This window comes from Elaeis guineensis, chromosome 11 (assembly GCF_000442705.2).
Source record: "Elaeis guineensis isolate ETL-2024a chromosome 11, EG11, whole genome shotgun sequence".
Classification (NCBI taxonomy): Eukaryota; Viridiplantae; Streptophyta; class Magnoliopsida; order Arecales; family Arecaceae; genus Elaeis; species Elaeis guineensis.
The window spans coordinates 89,034,681-89,060,403 of record NC_026003.2 but is presented as its reverse complement, the minus strand read 5'-3'; the positions used below and the strand labels follow the sequence as shown (position 1 = coordinate 89,060,403).

Sequence of the window (25,723 nt, the reverse complement as noted above, 5' to 3'; positions counted from 1 at the left end):
AACCTATCATGTTCTTTTCTTTCCTAAAAAGAAATCATCATCTATGAGAAAAATCCATCACCTCTCTTTTCTTCTTATCTTTTCTATTTTGATTGGAATCCAAATTTGACTTGCCCCCTATCTATGAAAAAATTCTTAATTCTCTTTTTACTAACACCTCTCTTCTTCCTATCTCTTCCACTTTGATAGGAATCCCCTAAGAAACCCTTGCTTCTCTTCTTTATGTGTATATATCTCTCTAAGCATGCCAGATGGAAATCCCTCCAACCATTCAAGTGGACGAGTGATTTTGGAAAATCCACCAGAAGTGTGACTTGCTCGAGGATAGAGCATTGCGAGGAACTCACTGGTCCTTGTTCATTTCTTTATTTTTTTTTATTTTTGAGCCATGCTACTTTTAGAAATTCGAGGTTGTCATGTAGATAAACATATTTGTTATTTTCAAAATCTAACTAAAAGAGATCATGTGCTTTCAGAGCTGTAATGGTTAATTGTGCATAGAGACTTTCTATCATTTTGGGTGGAGTACAATATTTGACAAGCTTGTTGTCCAAGATGAAAATGATACCTTGTTCATAAGGATCATGATGTTGACCACTGTTGTAGGACATGACCTTCATAATGGAATTAAACAAATTAGGTGTTGATGGATTTTTTTTTATCTCTTGTTTAGGGATGGCAATGAATTGGACATAGGCAGACCGATCAATATCTGTATTCATCTAATAATTAAAAATTCATATCCATATCCATCTCATATCGTCTCAGATTGGGTTGGATGGGGTTGGGTGAAATAGTGATATAGGTCGGGTTGGACAGATAAGAGAGATTAGATCAGGTTGGATTGGATAAAGAATACATCATGCAAATATTATAAAACTTTAAAAGAAGGGATTTAGATTAATGTTATATTGGATTGGATTCACTATGATGTACAAATATTTGTACTCAATTTGAATCCACTTCGGATATTTTATTTAGAGCCCATACTCATCTCATATTTTAATTAGATTGGATAAAATCGATTTCATTCGAGTCGGATCGGTATCTGGGGTCGGCTACAAAATTGCTATCTCTACTCTTATTTTTTATATATATATTTGTTACATTTATTGAGTTTGTCTTCAAAATTGTCTTTTTCTGATCAAATTTGAAACTATAGTGTCAATGGAATTAAGATGTTAGATTGTTAATGTTTGGGAGAAATAGTTTTTGTATGGAAAGGGTTGCTCATCTTTGATACTAGTATTTTTGTATTCATAATTTTTTTTTTTTTCAAAAAAAAAAAAAAAAAATCTTGCTTGCTGGTAAGGATAGATGTTAATCATCACTCTTGTTGTTGCAGCTTTTTATGGGTAGGTACATAATAAATATATAATATATTAATAGATAGATAGAGATTAGATATATTAGTGTCACTTTTTTTGATTGAACATATTTAATAATTATTGATTTAATTTTATTTCATTTTTCATGTTAGCTGTATATGCAAATTATAAGATTTTTTATTATATCTATTTGAGTTATAGTGCTATTTGTCTTATATCTAAATAATTTAGAATTATTTTAAATATTTATTTTTTTATTATTTTGCCATTCAAAATCAACTTTTGGTTTGCCAACCAAACACAAAGCAAGCCACTTTTACAGCTTCAGAACAACTTTTGATCTTGACAGCCAAATAATTTTTAATCTCAAAATATAATTTTTATCAAAAATTACTTTATGACCGAAAGCTACAGTATCCCTAAATAGAGCCTATAACTACTATAGCTTGATGCATTTTTCTCAACTGAAACAAAAAAAAATTTGAATATATATATGTATATATATATGTGTGTGTGGGTGTGAGTGTGTGCATGTGTATATACATCCATGCATGCATGCATGCTGCTAATAATATGTATGTATATATTAAGTAATACATCATATATATGTAATATTTTTTTATCTTACATGGTGAATCACTACAGCTATATGCAAGAAATTATAGCATGAAACATCAAATAAATTACAATATATGTAAGTACATATTTGATGTTTCATGCTATAATTTCTTGCATATAACTGTAGTGATTCCAGAATATCGAATTGCATGTGACTCACCATGTAAGATAAAAAAATATGTACGTATATATGATGTATGTACTTACATACATATATATATACATACATTTAATTTTATGCATCATTATGCTCTTTGTTATTGATAGTTCGGCAAACCAAGCTATGCAAACGTAAGATTATTAAATCCAAAGACAAAGGAGTGCAGAGCATATGATTGGAGTAGAATGCCCAGGTTTGTGGTCTGTATAAAGACAAGAAAGAGAACTGGGATTAACAGAGAGCAAGGACATGGGTTAGCTGTCACCCACCTCTTCAATTCCATATACATTATCCTCTAACCACCCATCCCTCTCTACAGTCATAGCAAGGTTTCGGTGCGAAAAATGAACATAATTCCCTTGCTTCGTTATGTTGCTTCGTTAATGTTACCTAACTAAGTGGAATCTCAGCAGGTTTGTGCTCATTATTAGTTATTCATCATTTTTTCAAAGCACACTTTTGTATAATTTATTTTAATTTTTAAAAACTCCCAATTCAACAACCTCCCTCCAATTGGATTGAGCTGGTCTGCATGGAGAGAAAGTCTGACCTAGAAACAAAAGAGACTATCGAAGGTCATTGAAGTTAATCCAATGGGGGATCTTTTGATATCTAAGTTAGGTAGAGATTTTGGTGGAATTAAAAAGATCTAATGGTACGATCTATGAGCTAAGAGCAAGACAAAATTTTTCATACTTGAGTCCTCTAGTCTGGATTATATAGAGAGAAGGGTGAGAGTCCACTACAATCAAATTATGTGATCCTCAAATAGGTTGTTATGCCCTTTCTTATTTGCCATTTTGAGCCATTATATCCTTCTTTATCTACCACCTTGAGATTATATCAAGCTATAACCACCCATGCTATTCATCTAGAGGTCTGCTCGGGTGTTGATTACACACACCACATATCACTCAGCTATTGGTCAGTCCAGCTATTAACTAGCCCTAATTTTAGTGGGCATGGAATCTACATAGAAAAGACCTAGATCTACCTAGGCATGAAGGTGCTTAGATTGTGCAAAAAAGAACCGGATCCATTTAGGCACAAAGGTGGATCAAACCACACAAAAAAGACTTAGATTTGTCCACAAATCAAGGCGGCTTAGATCATACAGAAAAGATCGAGATTCGTAAAGGCATGAAGGTGGCTTAGATCTTGCAAGAAAGATCTGGATTTGTTCAGGCATGAAGATGGCTCATACTATGCAGAGAAGTTCTAAATTTGTTCAGGCACGAAGGCGGCTTCGGTCGTGTAGAATAGTCTTAGATCATCTAGGCATAATATATACTAGCTTCGGCCAATCACGGACAAAGGCAAAAGAGCCGATCTCATTTGATAGCAACTCCTACAAGGTGACCTACAATAGGGCAAAAATCAAACTCCAAGAGGACTTAGGTTTGAAAACTAACCTTAAGCCAAACTTATATGACTCGACCTCCAAATGCTGGGAATGGAGGGCACAAGCAAAGATAAGCTAACCTCACTCAACAAAGACTCTTAGAGCTGACCTAAAGAACAAAAACCCAATAAGCCAAATGAGGGGCAAGGTCTAGAATCTGATCTTACACAAGGATGACTTTCCAAAGCCTACCTCAAAAGGGACAAGCTGAAATTAATGGCTCTTAGGTCAAAGAAAGCCCTTAATAGTTCTCAAGTTAAAGAGCTAACCTTAATAGCTCTCAAGTTAAAGGGTTGACCTAAACAACTTTTGGGTTAAGAAGCCAATCTTAATAGCTTTCAACATAAGAGGCTAACTCCAATGGCTATCAGAACAAGAAGAGTTCAATGACCCAAACCAGCAAGATTTGTATGCCTAGTTACACTCCTAACCTATGACTTTAATAGATGGATAGGATAAAATAGGCCTAAACTTGTAGATAGCTAATTTGACTACTTTCTCTATCCAAGTCAGAAAAAATGGCTTGAACTAAAAAGTGGGAGGAATATAATATGGTCTAAAATCAACCTATCTATGATAAGTCAATATGTGGCATAGGAAGGGGCCAATTTTAATGTGACTTCTATTCACAGTTTGATTCGAATAAAAAAAGCCAAGAGGTAATTTTCTACTCAGACTCAGACTTTGAAGAGTCCAATCCTAGTGGGACAAAAACTCTTCATATATAAAAAGGGGCCCAGGGTATAAGGTTTGCACATCAGATTATTCTATACTACTCTTCTCTTTTCTCTTTTCTACTATTTCTCCAAAGCCCTATTTGACTTAGGCCTCAAAAGCCCCTCCAAATGGATCAGCTCTAATAACCTCCTTTCCTCCTATTTATGTGTGTAGATTCATATCTTTCTACGATGAATCGGTCCTTCATCCTCTACAGTTAGTTACTCTGTGCTCTCCAAATACTCGCCATCATCGGACAAAACTTTGGTAGCAATACAAGCTACACTAGGTGTAACATTCTAACTAGCGTTAATTTGCAGTCAAACCAATCTCAACAATCATTTCCAAATTGCATCGAATTGATGTAGAGCTGCATGAACTAGCAGTATCTAGATTGAACTATATGAAATCATTCTTTCTAAGCTATTACACCAATTTTGGACCTTTAAGCATTGAAATTTTCAACATTCAGGTAGTGCATGCTGGCATGTGATTCTAAAAAGAGACCTCTCCCATAGGGCAAAGGGTGACAACTATTGAGAAATTTTTTGGATGGTGGAGAGTTGCATTTCATTTGCTATATAAATGACACATTCACAAATGATCTATAATATATATATATATATATATATATATATATATATATATAGAGAGAGAGAGAGAGAGAGAGAGAGAGAGGAAAATACTTATAAGTATGGAAGATAAAGAAGTTTACACTTATATACACCAATTGATCATACTCAATGGATCTTTATATCTAATACAAGTACTCTCAAACACTAATCACTCTTAGTAATTACAAGATAGGTGAAAGATAAACAATAAATTTACAGAGTAAGTGGAAGATGAATAGTGGTGGAATAGAGATTGAAAGAAGAACAATAGTAGAATAGAGGTTGGAAGATACTGGGTTAGATGGAAAGGTGTTAGGTGTGCTATGGATGGAAGTATTGTGGTGGAAGGTGAGAAAGGATGATGGATGGTTTATGGCAAGGTTCAAAAAACATGATATGTGGTGAGATGAATGAATGGTGGAAGAATCATGGAAAGGTTGTGTTGCTCCTGCTCCCGTGCTGGAGATTGGATGGCCGAGGTGAAAACACTTCGAAGGTCATTGCTGGAGCTCCATCCAAGAACCAGTAAAAAAGTCTCTGCCAGTGTGTTTTCCAATGGAGATCCTTTGATGCTCAAGTCAAAAGATGGAAAACAAGAGAAGGAGAGAGGAGTCGAAGACTTGAGAATTTCTGCTCTCCTCTATTTATAGAGGAGTTGAGTCTTATACACCTTAGAGTCTTGGTTGGCTCGCGAGTTTTGCGTGTAGATCGGGTTGGTGAGAATTCTTTCCTTTTAGGAGTGATTCGATGTGGAAAAGTTTCTTTTTTATCTAGACTTTTTTGATTTATGAGAAAAATAAATTTTATTGATGAAATTTTTCAACTATACCTTGGACTGATCGATCTAAAATAGCTCATCTAAAATCGAAGAGGTTACCTCGATAAAAGTCGGAGTCGAGCTATCGCTCCTGATTAGTGCCGCATTCCTGATGCCCCTAAAATGATTGTAGTTGCCCGTCCAATCTCCGACAGTGCGGATGGTATCGAGGTCGAGATAGAGATCTATAACAGATGCCCCCACTCTTGAGCCCGAGCTCTCATGAGATCGATCGAAAAGAGTATAAATCCGAGGTTGAGGCCATTTTTGCCAAATTATTTCCAAATTTTTAACAACTGCACATATTGAAGATCGACATCATTTGGTGAACCAACTCTTCGAATCTTCAGATCCATGTGAGCTCTACCTTGGCCAATCATAAGCTACCACTTGGTGCACACAGCGTGCACACCAGCGAAGGATGTGATTCGTCAGTAGATCAAAGCCGTCTAAGCTCCTATAAATGGGCATTGTTCTACTTTTATTTTTTACTATTTCTACTATTCTAGGGGGAAGTTGCCTGAGCAATTTTTGACAAACTCTGATGATCACTATCGATAAGTAATTCTAGTCGGCTGCAACCGAACTCTATTCGTCGACTCCAAACTGCCTTCCTAAATTTGCTCAACCACTTCTCTTTTTAGGTCAGTCCTCCATCTTCTCTTTGTTTTTAGGATGAGTGTGTCGAGTTTGTCTCTATCCACTTGGACCTCGGGTGATGGCCTGAGAGATGCAGACCTGGCATCCGACGTGAGATGTTCTTTGGCGAAACATGAAGTGAGTGGAATGCCTGACTTTGGTCTCTTTTGGGTAGGTTCCATCCTCTCCTCATAGGACTTAAAAATTATTCATTTAAAGTACCAGATTCTGACTGAATTTGGACTGGAGGTCACCAATCCCGGGGAGTGCATAGGTCTTCTATCTCGAAGTTGGATTGACCTCTGTGAGGAATCACTACTACAATAACAGGCTATGGCAGCTCTTACTACGACAGCAATTTCAAAATCATTGCTGTAGGATCTATGGCAGTGATTATCTATAACCACTGCCATATATTGGACCTACAATAGCGGTTATAGATAATCCTGCCATAGCTATCCTATGGCAGTGGTTATAGGTGACCATGGTCATAGGTCTAACCTATGGCAGCAGTTGGCGATAACCGCTACCATAGGTTCGAGCTATAGTAGCGGTTCTACGTAACCACTGTCATAAGTTCGAGATATGACAGTGGTTGATAAATCGTTGCTATACAATATGTGGCAGTAGTTATGCTTATTCTTCAACCGTTGCTATAGAGACAAAATATAATTTTTTTTCTATTTTTTTTGAATATGGTATAATTTTAGAATTTAAAGTCCATCTTCATCATTTATTATCTAAATAATTATCGTTAGAGTATCATCATAAAAGATCACCTCGATCCGACAGTCCTAGGTATGTCGATCATTAAAATTTAATTTTAACGATCATAAATGAGCGTATGATGATCTGATAGATAGAGATCATCTATGGATCTAAAAATTTACAATGATGATCTCAATGATATTTATATTATACTATAAAAATTTTATTTTAATCGAACATCATTATTATGATCAATTTAGCATAAAATTATTTAGATCGTTAAAGAAAAAATGAGTGATCAAAAGGCCAAACGACGTCCGATTAAGATAATTTTTTAGATAAATAATCTTTGCTACTATTTTAATTATTTATACGATGATGATAATAAAATTCAAATCATACATACATAAACCATTCACGTTAAACAGATCTTATAAAAACATAAGTATAATTACTTAAGAACTTCAAGAATGAGAATCAAAGACATAGTTTTAAATCGTTCATAAACGGATGGTTTGAATTTTACGATCACCACTATACAAACAATCAAAATAATAGTAAAGATATTTATCTAAAAAATTATCTTATAATCAGATGCCGTTTGGCTCTTTGATCACTCATTTTTTATTTAACGATCCAAATCATTTCGTGCTAAATTAATTATGATAATGATATCCGATTAAAGTAAAATTTTGATAGTATAATACAAATATCATCAAGATCATTATTGAAAATTTTTAAATTCATCGATGATCTCTATCTATCAGATCATCACACGACCATTTGTGACCGTCGAAATCAAATTTTAATGATCGACATATCTAGAGCATCGAATTGAGACAGTCTTTTGTGACAATACTCTAATGATAATTATTTAAATAATGAATGATAAAAATAAATTTTAAATTTTAAAATTATATCATATTCAGAAAAAAAAATTATATTCTATCCTATAGCAGCGGTTGCGTAATAACCACTACTATAGATCTAAGGTAGAGATTTACTAACCGCTGTCATATCTCGAACTTATGATAGCAGTTAATATAACCGCTACCATATCTTTATCTATGGCAGCGATTATCACCAACCGCTGCCATAGATTGACCTACGGTAATGGTTACCAATAACCTCTGCCATGGCGACCTGTAGCAGCGATTATCTATAACCGCTATGATAGATCTAAACTATGGTTGATTGTAATAATCCCACATCGATTGTGAAAAAAATAAATGACTTGTATATAATGACTTAAGTAGTCAACCATTCCGCGATCTCTCTCTTTACCCGCCCCAACCCCTCTCCCCGCCGCCACTGCGGCCCTGCCGCCACCTGCTACCACTGCGGCCTTGCCCTCACTGGGCCACCATTGGGGTGGCTGCCCTGCCAGCCGTCGGGGTGGCCCAACCTCCGTCGGGCTGTTGCAGCCTCGCTAGCCGTTGCCGCCGTCGCTCGCCATCCCCGTCGGGCCACCATCGCCCCGCCTAGCACCCATCGATATGCCGATCTCTCTCTCTCTCTTTCTCTCTTAAGTCCCTGCCATATGGCTGCGGTTGGATAATCGCTGCTATTGCCAATATGGTAGCAGTTGCCCAACCGCTGTGATAGCTTAGCTATAGCAGCAGTTGGACAACCACTGTGATAACTTTTCTATAGCAGCGGTTGGACAACCATTGCTATATTTTGTTTATGACAGCGATTGACCCAACCGCTACAATAATCGCTGCCATGGACCTATGGCGACGACCATAGTGGCAGCGATTGTCTAACCACTGTCGTAGGCTATGGCAGTAATTTTTTAGGCTGCAGCAATGGTTAGCAACCACCGCTGTAGCCCCATTTTGTAGTAGTGAATCTCTTAAGGCCGAACTTAGGCTATGCTTTCATTTTTTAATTGTAGAACTACTCAACACATACCGAATAAGCTCCTATTGTATAACACCGAACTCATGGCATTCAATCATAGCTTTTTTAGTTCATTGTCTTCTTCTTGGGGTTAAATTGACCTCCTGCCTCTTCAGAGCATGCTTCACATTGAAGGAGCATCCTAAAGAGGTCAGGTGATGGTATGCCTCTCCTCAGAAGGATCCATCTCTTTCAAGGTTCTCCTTCCTTAATATATAACTGGAAGAAGCAATATTTTTTTATCTCGATCGAGCAACCCTGGGATATTAGCATGTCATGGGGTTGACCTCTGAGGTTCGCAGTTAGAGTTCCTATTTCATCCGATGCCAAGGAGGAGGTACTGAAGCTTATCTTTGGCCGCGCCATTCCCCGGCTCTCTAAGCTCCTTTTCGAGGAGAGTTTGCATAAGGTTGGGTGGAGCCCGATCGATCCTGCAAGTAAGTAAATTATCTTTTGGAGTTCTTTACCTCGGCTTTCCTTCTTAGTTGACCTTAGTTCTTATCCAGGCATGAGGGCTGAAGATGTCGAAGCTCTTCACCGAGCTACCAAAAGGAAGAAGACTACTGTGGCTCCTACTCCAAAACATGGCCAAACTAAGGCTGTCCTAGCCCAGCCCCCTACCAGTGGCTCTTTGGGGCCAAGTCGTGCTCCTCCAAGGAAGGAGCCTTCGTCTAGGGCTTAACTCGCACAGCCCCTTAGGTCCATTCTCTTGGGGGAATCAGTCCTCCGATCTTCTACAGCCTTATTGCACCGAGGTTCGGGCATACCCCAAATTTTGGTGCAAACATCTTCTTGTCCAATCGATCTGCTAGCTGAAGTTTCTCTAGAGCCAAAAGCTCTGACCTAATCTGAGGCCTGGGATAATAGATTGGGCTTTGGCAATTTTTGGGTTGCTCGGGAGCTTCTTCAGGCAGCAATGACTCCTGCCGACGTTGAGGCCTTGGATGCAGAAGGCGGTGCTTTCTGCATCCAAGATTAATATGACTCTCTTCTCTGGATAAGTGCCGCTCCATGGTCGAGCTCTCATTCAATTCGTTGTTGTCCTTATTCAGACTTCTTTGCTCTTCTTCTTCCTCTTATTTTTTTCTTTTCTTTTTTTTGGTAGCTCACCCATCATGTTAACCACTTCATCAAGGTGATTCAAAAAGCTCGATGAAGTTTATGAGAAGCTGAGGACAAGGCCGATCATGCCAATAGGAGGGTAGACGATGCTGTGCTCTCCAAAATTAAGGCTGAGGAGGAGGTCAAATCATTGAAGGCCAAGGTGATGCACCTAGAAGTTAAACTCACCAAGCCTGAGGTGACACTGAAGTTCGATGTCTACGGAGACCAGCAAGTGAGAGAAGAAATTAGAAATTGCAAAGGTTGCCATGGTTGAAGCTTTCTATTCCTCTACGGAGCTCCAGGCAATCAAAGTGGAGGTCGCCTTTGAGAACTACTAGCAAGGACTGGCAAGGTGAAAGTTCGAAGCCACTTCTCCGACCTCGACCTCCAGCCCTTGGGGTTAGACGATGAGGAGGAGGAAGTCGCCGAGGCCGCTGAGGGAGAGGCACATGTCGGGGAGACCTCCAGCTCGATCCATGGAGATCAGGTGGTCGAGGGCGCAATGTCAGTCCAACCTCCAATGGTGATCATCCTCCTAGATCTTGACAATGTTGGAGAGCCCCATGCCCCTGATGGGACCTAAAATTTTCTCACATGTTAGCTCGGGCATGGTCGGTCCATTTTGTGTGCTCTGATTCTTCTCGAGATATTTTTGTATTGGATCGAACTTAAAAATTTTGTAAAAATTTTTTCTTTTAATGAAATTCACCTACTTTTTCACACCTTGGCTTTTCATTCTCGCTTTGTCTTTCTTAGGTGTAAGTTCGGTCGTAGAGGTTAGTTGATTGAAAGTAATTGAATTCGGCTCCCGATCTCAAGCTGATATTTTATTAGGGCATCATTAATCAAAGTTGTGACCATCACCTCTAGTTCTAGATTTATTCGTACGAGGATGAGGTATAAAGAGTTGACTGTGATTACAATCATCTTTTGGCTCATCCACTATTGCAGTTCCGTGATTGAGGAGTTTGGAGGTCTTGCCAAGCTCGTCCGAGGATGAGAAGCATATGTTGGAGATCTAAGAGATGCGTTCCGCTTAGCTTGCCCAAGGATGAGGAGTGCACATTGGAGATGTTCGAGAGATGCATCTTGCTCAGCTCGTTCGAGAATGAGGAGTGCACATTGGAGACATTTAGGAGATGCATCCCATTTAGCTTATTCGAGGATGAGCAGCGTGTGTTGGAGATGTTCAGAAGATACATTCTGCTAAGCTTGTCTGAAGATGAAGAGCATGCATTGAAAATCCAGGAGTCTTATTCTGCTTAGCTCATCTGAGGATAAGGAGTGCGCATTAGAGATCTGAGAGATACGTTCCACTCAGCTTGTCTGAGGATGAGGAGCGAGCATTGGAGATGTTCGAGAGATGCATCTCACTTAGCTCATTCGAGGATAAGGAGTGAGCGCATGTTGGAGACATTCAAGAGATGCATTTCACTCAGCTCATCCAAGGATGAGGAGTGCATGTTAGAGATCCAAGAGATGCATTCCACTCAGATCATTCGAGGATGAAGAGTGTGCATTGGAGATATTTGAAAGATGCATCCCGCTCAACTCGTCTAAGGATGAGGAGAATACATTGAAGATATTCGAAAGACACATTCTACTTAGCTCGTTCGAGGATGAAGAGCATGCATTGGAGAAATTCGAAAGACACGTTCCGCTCAGCTCGTCAGAGGATGAGGAGCGTGTGTTGGAGAGATTCGGAAGATACATTTCACTCAGCTCATTTGAGGATGAAGAGCATGCATTGGATAAGTTTGAAAGACATGTTTTGCTCAGCTCGTCCGAGGATGAGGAGCGTGCATTGGAGATTTGAGAGATGTGTCTGCTCAGCTCGTTCGAGAATGAGGAGCGTGCATTGAAGATTTGGGAGACGCATTCCACTCAGCTCATTCGAAGATTAGGAGCTCGTATTGAAGATTCGGGAGATGCATTCCACTTAGCTCATCTGAGGATGAGGAGCACATGTTGGAGACATTTGCGAGATGCATCCTGCTCAGCTTATCTGAGGATGAGGAGTGCATGTTGGAGAAGTTTGGAAGATGCATTCCACTCAACTCATTCGAGGATGACGAGTGTGCATTGGAGATGTTTGGGAGATCACTTAAACCTGTAAAAATTGACCTTTATTACTTGATTCAATAAGAATTACAACAAAGGATGGTAGACACATAGGTTGTTAGAGTTCCAGGTCCTGAGGATTGGGATTCCATCCAGCCGACAAAGATGATATGCTCCAGATCGAACTACTTCATCAATACGATATGGGCCCATCTAGTTTGGTGCGAGCTTTCCCTATTCGGTGGGGTGAGATACCTCAGCTCTTTGAAGAACTAGGTCTCTCGCTCGGAAGGCTTTACCTTTGACCTTCGAATTATAGTATCGAGCTATCCTTTGCTAGTAATTCGGCATCCGTATTCATGCTCACTCTAGGATTTCTTCCAGTAGATCTAGATTCACCTTCAGTCTGATTGAGTTACTATCTTCATCAAACTCTTCTACTCGAAGTGAGGGTAGACAATTTTCGGAGGTATCACAGTTTCAATCCCGAAAGTGAGTTTGAAAGTAGTCTCTTCAGTGGAAATTCATTGAGTTGTGAAGTATGCCCAAAGTATATTATATAGCTCTTTGATTCATAATCTCTAGCCCGACCTAGTCGGGCCTTGAGCCTTTGCAATAGGGTTCTATTGGTTATCTTAGCCTCACCATTGCTCTGGGTTGAGCTATCGATGTCAATCTGTGGGAGGTCCCAAGTTCATCATAGAATCTTGCAAACTTCGGGTTGTCAAACTGGTGCCTGTTGTTTGTGATAATAGCCTAAGGCAGGCCGAACCGACAAATAATGGACTTCCATATGAAGTCGCAGACTTTAGCTTCGGTATGGTCACCGATCTTCTGCTTCTATCTATTTGATGAAGTAATCAATTACGAAGAGCAAAATTTCTTCTATCCAGCTGTAATGAAAAAAAGCCCGAGGATATCCACCCCCCACTAAGCGAAGGGCCAAGATGTGGTGATCGGGGTCGGAGGAGTCAAAGGTCGATATTGAATATTGGAGTTCTTCTAACATTGATCACATTTGCACACTAAGTTGGCTGCATCTTTCTACATGCTCGATCAGAAATAGCCTCGTTGAAGTACTTTATGAGCTAGCACCTTGCCTCCCAAGTGATTACCATAGATTACTTCATGAACCTCATGGAGGGCATACTCCATCTCCAAGGATCGAAGACATCGAAGTAAAGGTAGAGAGTAGGATCTTTTGTATAGCTTCCCATCATACATCAAATATTATGGCGCAAGATACCTTAGCTTCCTTACTTCTTTGCAATCAGCTGGCAGCACTTCGTCTTGTAAGTATCAGACAATGGGATTTATCCAGCTAGCTCGAGATTTGCTTACATTATTGAGCACTCTTCAATGCTTGGGTGCTCTAGGGTCTCTAAGTATGAGCTCCTCTTCAGATCGACAGCTCCAAGGGTGGCAAGCTTTGATAAGAGGTTTGTCCTCAAATTTTCTAACCTCAAGATTTGCTGAATATTTATGGTGGTGAAATTTGAAGCAAGATCTTTTACTTTCTATAAAAATTTCATCATATTAGATTTTCGAGTCTCATACTTTCCTTGCACTTGCCCAACGAGGAGCTGGGATCATGTGGATCCTTAAGTGCCGAACTCCCATCTCCTTCACTATTCTTAGGCCGGCTACTAGAGCTTTATACTCAACTTTATTATTCAAAATCAAAAAATTGAATTGCAAGGTATATTTGGCAACCACTCCATCTGGGCTAGTTAAAATTAGCCCAACTCTTGAGCTCGTCGTGTTGAAGGAACCATCCACACGAAGGACCTAGTATTTTTTTGGTGTTACAACTTCTAATTCATTACTCAACTCCTCATCTAGAATGGTGCATTCCAAAATAAAATTGACTAATACTTGAGCCTTGATAGATGGTCATGGGAGTACTTTATGTCAAATTCTCCTAATTTAATAGCTCATTTGACGAGCCGACCTGAAGTGTCAGGATGGTAAAGTACTGACCTGATCGGTGGGTCGATGAGGACAGCAATAGTGTGTGCCTGGAAGTACGGATGCGGCTTTTTGAAAGATATTATGAAGGCATAAACTATCTACTCTAGCTTTGTATATCTAACCTCATCATCATGGAGAACTCAACTGACATAGTAGATTGGCTTCTGTACTTGAGCTTTCTATCAGATGAGGACTGAACTAATCACCGAAGGTGAGACTGTGAGGTATAAATATAGTACCTCTTTAGGTTCTGTCTTGCTTAGGAGAGGTGGTGAGCGAAGGTACCTTTTCAGCTCATCAAATGCGGCCTGACACTTCTCCGACTATTGAAAGTTTTTTGTCTACTTGAGGGCCCTAAAGAACATAATGCTTTTCTCGACCGACCTTGAAAGGAACCTTCTAAGGGTGGCAATCCTTTCTGTCAGCTACTGTATGTCCTTGATCATCTTTGGGAGCTTCATTTCTTGAAGACCTTGGATCTTCTCAGGGTTGGCCTCAATCCCTCGTTGTGATACCATGAAATCGAGAAACTTACCAGATGTGACACCAAAGGCACGCTTGCTAGGGTTAAGCTTCATTTGAAAGCCCTGTAGTATAGTGAACGTCTCCTCAAGATCGATGATGTGATATTCAGCAGCTTTACTTTTAAAGGGCATATCATCCATGTAGATCTTCATGTTCCTCCCAATCTATTCCTTGAAGATCTTGTTGACGAGCTACTGATAGGTTGCACCAATATTTTTTAGATCGAATGGCATAATCCTGTAGCAAAAAAGATCTTCATCAGTAAGAAAGGATATTTCTCCTCATCCTCGGAGGCCATACAAATTTGATTGTAGTCGAAGAATGCATCCATAAAAGACTGGAGTTGATGGAATGAGATTGTATCCACCAGTTGATCAATACGAGGTAGAGGGTCGCTATCCTTGGACATGCCTAATTGAGGTCAGTTTAATCGATGCATATACACTATTTTTCGTTCACCTCTTTGACTAACACTACATTGGCTAACCACTCTGGATAATAGGTTTCTTTGATAAACCTGACTTTCAGAAGTTTATCAATCTCTTCCTGTATGGCTCTCTATCGCTCAGGGGCAAAATTGTATTTTTTCTGTCTAATCGAATGCTACTTCATATCCACATTCAGATGATGAACTATGATCTTTGGATCAATGCCTGGCATGTCAAAGGCTGACCAGACGAATACGTCTATGTTGGCTCGAAGAAATGAGGTGAGATGTTGATGAAACTCTTCATATAAATTGGAGGCGATCTTAACAACTTTGTTTGGATCAACTTCATCTACTGGCATCGGGATGAGGTCTTTCACTGGCTGACTTCTTTGTTCCATTAGCTCATCCCAGATATCAGGTTCCTTCGCTAGCTGATATTCTTTGGGTGATTCTCCCTGCAAAGTTACCCTATAGTACTCCTTTGCTAATTATTGGTTACCTCAGAGCTCACCGATCCCATGTGGAGTTAAAAATTTTACTCTCAAATGATAGGTTGAAACCACACTTAGAGGGAGTTTAATCCGAGCAAACCTAAAATAGCATTGTACACAGACGGGCTTTTCACCACAGTTCAGATGGCCAATAGCTGTTTCGGAGCCCTTTCTGTAACCATGGTGAGAGAAATAGTTCCTTCCACGGGCAGCACAAGGAGAGCTTTTCTTTGCCAGCCACCCAAAACTCAAACCCATTTATACAAAAGCATCATAAAACAAAATATCTACCGAACTTCATTATCAACTAAAACTCGATGTACATCATAATTCGAGATATTTAAAGTTATGACTATAGGATCGTCATGTGAACATTTTATTTCTTTTAGGTCAACTTTTGGAAAAATGATTTCATCATCGATCTTTATTTTTTTTGGCTCCTTATTTTTAGTTTGGCTCGACCTGAGGGATGCATGGCCGAGCCGCCCCTTAGAGATGGTTTGGATCTCATCCATTATAGCTCGATCTCTCTACAGGTTCTCTTATTGTGGAGGGTGACTGTGGGGTTCTTCTTGGATCCGTTGCTCATCAATATAACGTCGAAGCCATCCCCATCGAATAAGTCCTCTATCTCTTCCTTAAGTTGCCAATATTCCTCGTGTCATGTCCATGATCCCAGTGGTATCTACAATACTTCCTCAGATTCTTCACTCGCATTGAAGCAGCATTTTTCTTGGTCTGGGGAGTTCTTTTAGCATTCTATCTCCATCAGTATCTAAGCCGGAGAGTGCTCAATGGAGTGAAATAGTGAAACTTTTATGGAGGAGTTCTAGATCGGGTTGCCCTATAGGAGATCCAACTCAATTTCTCCGAGATGGAGTTCGAGATTGATGGGGTTTTGCTCGACGCATCAATGTTGCACTTGCTGATAATCTTTTTTCCTACCTTGATCAGTATTCAACTGTGATCCACCACTGAGATTCTCCCCTTGCTGGTCCCAGGCTTCCTCCGCTTGAGCATACCTTTCCACCCACTCTAATATTTTGATGAAATCCTTCGGATACTTTTTATTTAGCAAGAAGAGGAGGTCATTTTGGAGAAATCTAGCTTTAAGTGCAATCATTGCCATAGATTGATCCAAGTTCCACACCTCCAAGATTGTAGTATTGAAGTAGTTGATGTAATCTCGGGGCGATTCATTCTCCCACTATTTAATACTGATAAAGAAGTTTGTGTTGTGGGCTATCAGTAGCTACTGACAAAATATGTAACAAACATCTGACTAAGCTGGTAAAAAGAGTCCATAGTATTTGGTTACAAGCTTGAATATCAGTAACGGAGGCCTTCCTCAAAGTCGAAGGAAAAGCTCGACAAAGGGTTGCATCAGTTGCTCTTTGTAGAAGCATAAGGGATTTAAAGTTTTTCAAGTGATCTACCAGATCGCAGTTCTATCATGTGGTTCCACTTGTGGCATTTTAAATCGGGCGATAGTAGTTCACTCATAACCTTCTGGGTAAATAGGGGATCTGTGTTGAAACCTAGATCTACGTCTTGCTATTGTGATACTTGCAATGCATTAATCCATCGCTGCATCTCCTAGAGTCTTCTTTCCAAATCATCCTTTCGATGAGGAGAGAAGTGATCTGATATCGAATCCCTTCTCAAGAGTGGAGGGGGCGATCGTCTATACTTCCATTGAATGGGGCTATCAGGACAGTTGAGATGACTAGCACCCACCCTAGGGCTATACAAAGGTCGGTTAGGTGACCTCCCCCTAGCCGACTGTGGGATCTCTGGAGTAGTCTGAGGCTCAGTGTTCTAGTGCATCCCTCTTACGGCAGCTAAGAGAGCCTACACCTACTAGACGAGGCTATTATATTGATCTTAAGAAATGAAATCTCCAATGCTGTAGGTGGAGAATTTTCTTGGATCGGCATAGGTGCTTTGTTCTCCGGTAGGACGTTGTTGGCTTATCTTCCGTTGGAACAACGGAACATTTGATACACCTCTTCGTGTCTTCATGGTGATCTTCGGTGAATTCTCTCCTTCTCATATTAGGACCTCGAAATTGGTTGGGACCCTTCTTTTAGCATCAAATGTTGCTCTGACTTCCGTGCTTGAGATTGGACGGTCGAGGTGAAAATGCTTTGAAGGTCATTGCTGGAGCTCCACCCAAGAACCTGCAAAAAAATATCTACCTATGTGTTTTTTGGTGGAGACCTTCTGACGCTCAAATCAAGAGATGAAAATAAGAGAAGGAGAGAGGAGTCGAGAACTTAACTTGATGGTCTCTGCTCTCCTCTATTTATAGAGAGAGAGTTGGAGTCGTACATGGATTGGAGTCTTAGCGAGCTCTCGAGTTTTATGCACAGATTGAGTTGGCGAGAATTCTTTCCTTTTAGGAGTGATTCGATCGCGGAAAATTTTTTTTTTATTTGGACTTTCTCGATTTGTGAGAAAAAATAGATTCTGTTGATGGAGAATTTTCAACTATAGCTCGAACTGGCAGATCTGAAATAGTTCATCCAAAATCAAAGAGATTACCTTGGCAAAAATTGGGGATCGAGCTATCACTCCTGATTCAGTGCCGCATTCCTGGCGCCTTTAAAATGATTGTCGTTATTTGTCCAATTTAATTAGATCCGATTTTCGATAGTTCGGATGGTATCGAGATCGAGTGTGGCCGTGGTTGAGGTGGAGATCACAACAGGTTGTACGAAGGAATCTTGGAGTGGTTGAAAAAAATGGAGAGATGGAATGCTGGATGGAGAAGTGGAGAGAGAGAATGAAAAATGAGGTGATGGATGGAGAGTTTGGCGAGGGAGAGAGAGAGTGGCCTTGCAGGTTATCCACGGTCTTCTGCCGTTGCCTTCGAGCGCTTTATCCCTTTTTATCTTTTATAGAAATGGATAACTCGTACGGGTTTCAAATGGTTCAGAGTCCAGGACTTCAGATGGTTTGAAGTCCAGATCATCATGGACATCACTTCAGGTTGTCCTGTAGTTGTCAATTTGGATTGTCCGAAATCTTAATGTAGACATCCATTGTGTATTAGAGTTGGATCTTATACTCTTGGGTTCAATCAACCCATACTTTCCTCATGCTGTTAGTATTATATATTTGTATCACTATGAAATCTATGATAACTCTCCTAACGGCTTCTATTGTGAATCCAATACACGATAAGTAGAACATGCATTTTAAGTTTCAAGAGTCAATCTGTTCTGGATTAACAAGTCTAATGTTGTGTCTGGGCATGCATGGTTTGAAAAATATCTTCTGCTAGCGATTGGATTCGATACTCACATGCATGGTGTTGCTGGTCTCAAAAATGACACTCCCTTCTCAAGGTGACGTGGTCTGTCATCATAAAAGGAAGAAAGTAACCAAACTTTTGGGTTAGCACCTGGTTGAGATGGGCTTATCTCATGCTCTATATTAGGCTATGGACAACTAACTTTTGTTGCCAAGGGGTCCCATATAGCTACTCAAAAGGTTGCAACACGTGTGACATTTTGGCAAACCACATGGGATATCTACCTGATGAAAAGCAATATACTGTTTATCTGGAGAGCCAGTGCCCTACAAACTAGATCTGGCTATGCATTTTATTGAATTCAGATTAAGTTTACAAGCTTTTAAACTGAATGGAGCGGAAGCAAATTGTTATAAGAGTGCATTTGGTTAGTGGCTGGAATTAGAATTAGAATGAATTAGAATAAGAGTTGAAATGACTAAATCTCCTGACATATTTAATTTATGATCAGATTGAGAATCGAAATTGGAATGGGATTTGAGTACAAATGGAGGGTAGGGATTTGGATATTAGGAGATTGGGACATTCCCATATCTTGGGAATTAGAATGGAAATGATATTCCTTACAGTCAAATAGTAGAAAAGAAGTCACTCATTCCTAATCTCATTTCAGAGTCCAATTCTTTCCAACCAAATATGCCCTAAATGTCTTGGGTCAAAAAAACCTTCAATTTGACCAGAAGAATACATGGGTGGCCGAGCTCCAACACATCTCGAAATGAAAACTGGGTCTTGATAAAATTGTATGGAATGGCATGTGGGTATTTTAGGGCCTGGATCAGAGAGCTCTAACTCCTCCTTCAAGGCCCATGCTACTGCTATTGAACACTGCTAAGTTCCCCAGTCCTACGACGCAACTGGGAGACACGGCTGATAATCCAGGACATGGGGATGGTTTTGTGAGTATGGAGAAATTATAGCTGATTACAAGATATGACCTCAATCAGGGATGAATGCAATCCACTAATTTAATCCGAATGTAAGTTGGTGAATTACAGATAGAACTTTAGGTCCTTTTGCAGCTCGGACTAGCAGATTGTAGATTGGAAGGCAAGAACTAACAGAGCCCCTGCCATCTTCAAAGGATCCGAAGAGATCACAATGCAGAAAACCTCTAATATACTTCGATATTGATTTCCCAAAGCTTCCGGAATTACATACCCTTCCTAACTGCATTTCAACAAATTTTCCCGTTTGTTTGAGCCTAGGTACAAGCTCCCATCGATCAATTACTGTCAATTGGTGGTCCTTCTACGCGGACGTTGGCAGGTCATGTTGGACCCTCCAATTAATTCAAGAACAGCAGAGGCCCAATCTTAATTTCCACGCTCATGTTCCAATCCTGTATCTCTTCTAGGTTTCGCCAAGAACCATTGTTCGAATAAATAAATCTCTAGACCATGCAGTTCTGATCATCTGCAAGGGTATCATATCAGATATTCTCGTGCAAAATTTGCGATAAAGGAATCTGGAATGATCTCACCAATAGATCACTGGCAAACAGGGAACAAAAACACACCCAACATAATTAAAGATCTCGCAAAGTTCGTCAATGTCGAAATATTAGAGCATCCATGAATGCCGTTGGACAACTTTTGATTACCATTCTAGGAGTTTTAGACTGGAACTCGAAGTATGATCTTCGTATAAACTAACACCACCTCCAGGGATTCATCACTAGAGCAGTGCTACCATAGCACATAAATCTCGAATTGCACAAAAAGGCAATTTGTTAAACAAACTGTGCTGCTAAAGCGTTTCCCTGATATCCCAACATATAAAGCCAATGTCACAAGGAGATCCAAACGTGCTTATGCCTAGATTCAAATCCAGTGAAACAGTGGCTATGTGTTATACCGAGGAAAAGCTCAACATGGAAGACTGTAAATTCCAGGAAGACAATTTCTAGTCAGCTCCAACACAGCAACTCAGGTATTTTAAGTGGTAAGCATCCTTTATAGCATTCCAGAGCCGCTGTCACTGAATACCCCTTTGCCTTGGGCTATGCAGAATTATTGCTACTGCATCTTCTACCAGTAGGAAGATGTTACGGAAAATATATGAAGCAAGTAAAATGAACTCATGAACACAACAGAATCTCTAAAGAAAGATAAGAATCCGCTTAAAGGAGTGATAAGACAAGTGAAACTACAATTACCATTTTATTCGTCGTTGTTTCTCAAGAAAATTCTCAATTAATAGATAAAATCTGCCATAAATAAGGCATGCAAAAGATGAGAACTATTCATGCACTGGATGTGGCAGATACTTGTGCTTGAATGCTGTTCTCACAGCAATCAAGAGAACCAACAAAACAGGTCGTCAAAATCCTCAATTTTACACCACAATAAAGAAAAGACCAACTGCAAAAGAATATGATGCATCTGTCTGGGGAAAAAAGAACAGTACTTGATCATCTACATCATGAAGGCCATTCAGCAAAATAAAAGACCATCCATTCCACAATAATCAAGCAAGATAACTGACTGTTTAATTTCAACCAAAACTTGCCACTCAAATAAAGGTCTAGCATGTTTAAGTCATAGAAGACAGGAACCTCGATATAAAGGTGTCAACAGAGGAACCCAAAAAAAAAAAAAAAACAGAGAGTAGAACATCATGACCTTTCTTTCTGAAAAAAAATGAAGGCAAAAAAGCAAAACATCACTCCGACATCTTAGGCTGCTCAAAAACCCTCGCAACTGATTGCTGTATAACAGGATTCTATGTTGCAAAATGTCAATGGAAATAAGCACCTGCAAATAACAAGGCTTTTACTTAATAAGAATATGAAAATAACTTTCTAATGTAGAACAGATGCATGCAGGTAATACTGCTAATAGACAGGGTCTGGACATATGGCAAACTCAGTTTTGAATTGGCTTGACCCAGAAAATTCCAGGTCCAGCTTGAATCCCTGCCAATTATAACCCCCACAAGCAGGAAATCAAAGATTTGATGTAAACCATTTGCATACCTCTTAACGCCTGCTAGTCTTTCCGATTGAACGTTTCCCAGAGAATAAATGCTTCGGCTTCAAGTTAGGAATGACTCTGTCAGCCTCTCCCCGGCGAGCTGCCTTATTCCTATCCTTCACAGATTTCTTTGCTATCTTAAGCGCCGTGAGCTTCTGCGCTGAATCCTTGAATCCTTCTCCGGGTGTAACTTCACCAGGTGGTCGTGATTTCGACCTTGACCTTGATCTCGACCTTGTACGCAGCTTCTTGCTGGATTGTTCATCATCGATATCCATAGCGTCTCCATCTTCTCTAGCCAGTGACCTCTCCCTTTTGCGGCCTCTTCTAGAGACAGACCTGCTCCGAGCACGATCGATAGCTGCAGTGGGGTCCAACCCCAAAGAAGATAGCTGCCTTCCCATTCTAGCAGATGTGAATTTCCTGTCCTTGTCAAACTTTCTTGGCACTATGGGACGGCTCTCAGCAGTGCTCTTCTTCATTCTATGTTCCTGGATTAGCAAACTCTTCTTCTTTCTAATTTCAGCCAAAGCTTCTTGCTCCTCAGGGGTTAACTCTTTCCCATCCATCTCAAAATCCTCCTCCTCTGCCTCTGCTACTAGACGAAGCCCTTCTTCCCTTTCCAACTCCTCCAACCTCTGTAGAATGTCTGGATCAACAAAATCATACACATTGTGTCCATCCAAAATCTCTGGCATTATGTCCTTCTTCCATTCATCATTTGCCAAAATATAACGCTTCCTTAGATTAGCAGAATAAACACCAGCTCCACCATTCTCATTTTCCAGATCTTTCTCCAGCTTCCTCTTTTCCTTCTCTGCACTGGCCTTCGCCCTGGCTTCCAAGACAGCCTGAGGAATACAAGGAGGCCGCTCTTTAGTGTCACGTGGTTTGGGAACTGCAACATGAAACCGATTCAAACAATCATTGATCTTCTTTGATTTCATCTTCATCTCTACCCTCTGGTTCAGAAGCCTCTCACAGGCAGCATTCTTCACGGCTATTACTCCATCATCAGTCAAAGCACTCATAGGCAACAAGGCACCCTCATCATTAGGCTCGCCACCCTGGGCTATTACAGTTTTTATTGCCTCAGCCTTCATCTCCATTACCAACTTCATGTCGTCCTCGGAAAGCCCTTCCAAAGGCTGCAGATCGATCTTGTTGCAGACAATAAGCAGCGGTTTATTCATGAACAATGACTTGATGCTGTGGAAGAGTGCTGCCTGTTGAGCAATGCTATAGCCACAGGATCCCGAAATGTCCAAGAAGAACAGCACAGCAGCCCTTAAATGTGCCAATGCCGTGATGCTGCACATCTCTATAATGTTCCTGTCCTCAAATGGTCGGTCTAGAATCCCAGGAGTGTCTATTACTTGATAACGGAGATACTTGTAATCAGTATGACCGACAAACAAGGACTTGGTTGTGAAGGCATATGGCTGGACATCCACATCAGCTCTTGTAATCTTATTTATAAAAGAGCTCTTTCCAACATTTGGGTACCCACAGATCAAAATTGTACGAGTATTGGGGTCAATAGAGGGAAGCCTGGCCATGTGCTGGCGTATTTGCTCCAGGTAAGCCAAGCTTGGGCCAATGCGCTTTATAACAGTGCACATGCGACCGAGAGCAGCAACCTTCAGGCACTTGCATCGGTACAATGAGTCCCCATACTTGAGCAACTTTACATAGTCTTTTGCAATCTTTCCAATAATGTTTCTAGCAGTGTTGATCTGGCCAAGGGCAAGCTTGTAGTGATCCTTGTTGTAGAGGACATGGAGGAGATCCCCATAAAATGGGTGGATATCATCCAGCCGAGGAAACTCATCAATGATAGCAGTGAGCTTCTCATGGAAGTTCTGCTGAGTAAACTTCACCTTCCGCATGTAGAATTTACGAAGGCGGGAGATGGCATATCCCTTATGGACCACCGTTGGGGTCTGTCGCTGAGTGCGGGAAAGGATGATGTCAATGAAGTCCTTCCCGGATGGCACAACAGTAATCTTCTTGAAGTTGTATTGCACCATCTTCTCAATATTTAACCAACAAACCTGGATTTTTTTCTGAAAATTGCATTTTGAATGAATAGCCAATTGACAGAAGAAAAATATCTAGAAAGAAATGGAGAAACTGAAATACAACTCCCTTTCATAAATTTAGTCTCATGGAAGTCATGACTAACTTTAGGTGATTAAGGACGTGAAACAAATTGTTATATCTACTTGTCCCCTGAAATATGAGTAAAATATACATATAACAGTGAATGAGACTGCAAAATTCATGCCAATAGGATATATGAATTTTGCATTCCCAACTGTCCTAGACAATAGTTGAATCCTCCAGAAATTTATTTCAGGTGTCTCGGTCACAGATTTCTATGTAACAACATGGATTGCTGATCAAGTTTTAGTTCTAAAGAACATATGAAAAATAAATAAGGGCCTAGAAACCTTACCTTGTCCAATTAACCAACAAACACACACACCTTTTCATGAGCTGAGAAACACTGAAAGACATAATTTACTTTCATATCTAAGAGAAATCAACCATACATTTTATATCTAACAATGCAAGGGGATGTTCATGGAGTTTGAGTTGATTCGGGTGAGTCAATGCATACAAACATTGGATTTAGAAAATATAAGTAGAGGAAAAAAATATACTAGATTCATCATTTAATCAAATCAGTAATATTTGACTGCTGTAGTCTAATCATAACAAATACATTTTCGCATTAAATTTCAAATCATCCATATAGAAAACAACATACAACAAATATGGTCTGTGGTACTGGAGCACCATAATAAGTAATATAAAAAGGTGATAGTATAACAACTTTTTGGCAGAATATGACACTGTTTTTGCATGAAGATGCTTGACGAAAAGATCATTTTGTGGGCTGAATGTTGAGTGCAAGAAAAAATAATAGACTTTGAGAAAGTAAGTGGATATAAAACCCCAAGAACTCTTTTGCCGCATGTCGCATTTTTTAGCTTCTTCTCTGTATAGTGACAAAAGCATGCAACTTTTTTTGTCATGCAACTTTGCTTAAACGATGATTGGTGATGCTTTTTTTGTTCTTTCCCTTTAATTAAGATCATTAAGATAAAAATTTTAGCTACAAAGGTTTTGGCCAAAACGTTATGGGTGGTAAGTTCTGTTATGTCTGTGTTATATAAAGTATGGGGAAAATAAAAGAAAAATCAGGTGGAATCAATCCACCCATCAATCAATTCATCAACAACGTGGGAGATCCAGACCTAAACTCGACGATTTCCCACTGATTCACCCCATCCTTGACTGGGATCAGTAAGCTTTCAAACCATGGAAAACCAATCTTATGTGACAAGAAGCTGTATTTCATACATCAACTCAGTATAAGAAAAACTCGATCATTACCAGTGAAAATTCTCATAATTAGTTTGTATCCAACAAGTCTTTTTTATCCATTCAAGCATAAATTACTTAAAAAATCTTTTTTTTCTTGGTAAAACAAGTAACAAAATTTTCGTATCGAACAGCAAAGCAACACATCTAGACCAAAAACAGAAGAATAACAGAACAAGATTAACAAAAAACGAATCGATCATTCACCTACCCGGAAGCGAGGGAAGGAAGAGATGGCTCGGTTCGCAGATCGACGTCAACGTACCGGAATGGGAAGTTTAGGGTTAGGGTTTTGGCCCCCTCAGCGAAAGAGGCGGCGGGGGTTTTAACCCTCGGGGGTTCTCCATGCATATATAGCGAGGGCGGTGCTAATAGCTTGAGATCCCCGACCCGACCCGGGTAAGTGAGGGTTAGTCGGGCTTGGTCCGGTCCGACCTGATCCCAGATAAGGGGCGACCGGTCCGCCCGCCGTCGGCGGCGGTGGGATAAAAAGAAGAGGAGCGGAAGGACCGCGCCTCAGGTCCAGGGGTTGGGTCTAGAGTCGGAAATCGAAAT

At 40.1% G+C, this 25,723-nt stretch overlaps 1 protein-coding gene across 1 annotated transcript; it reads right to left on the bottom strand.

Annotated features, from left to right (window-relative positions):
* Nucleotides 1–21,261: 21,261 nt before the first annotated feature.
* LOC105034535 (nucleolar GTP-binding protein 1) lies at nt 21,262–25,517 on the bottom strand. The gene is made up of 3 exons (XM_010909737.4): nt 25,380–25,517; nt 21,781–23,844; nt 21,262–21,559 (listed from the first exon to the last, which is right to left on the bottom strand). The coding sequence occupies exon 2, from the start codon at nt 23,806–23,808 to the stop codon at nt 21,784–21,786; it is 2,025 nt and encodes a 674-aa protein (XP_010908039.1). The 5' UTR covers nt 23,809–23,844; nt 25,380–25,517; the 3' UTR covers nt 21,262–21,559; nt 21,781–21,783.
* Nucleotides 25,518–25,723: the final 206 nt, after the last annotated feature.

Excerpts from the sequence above, each read along its gene's own strand:
- LOC105034535 (XM_010909737.4), bottom strand. The coding sequence starts at position 23,808 with ATGGTGCAATACAACTTCAAGAAGATTACTGTTGTGCCATCCGGGAAG.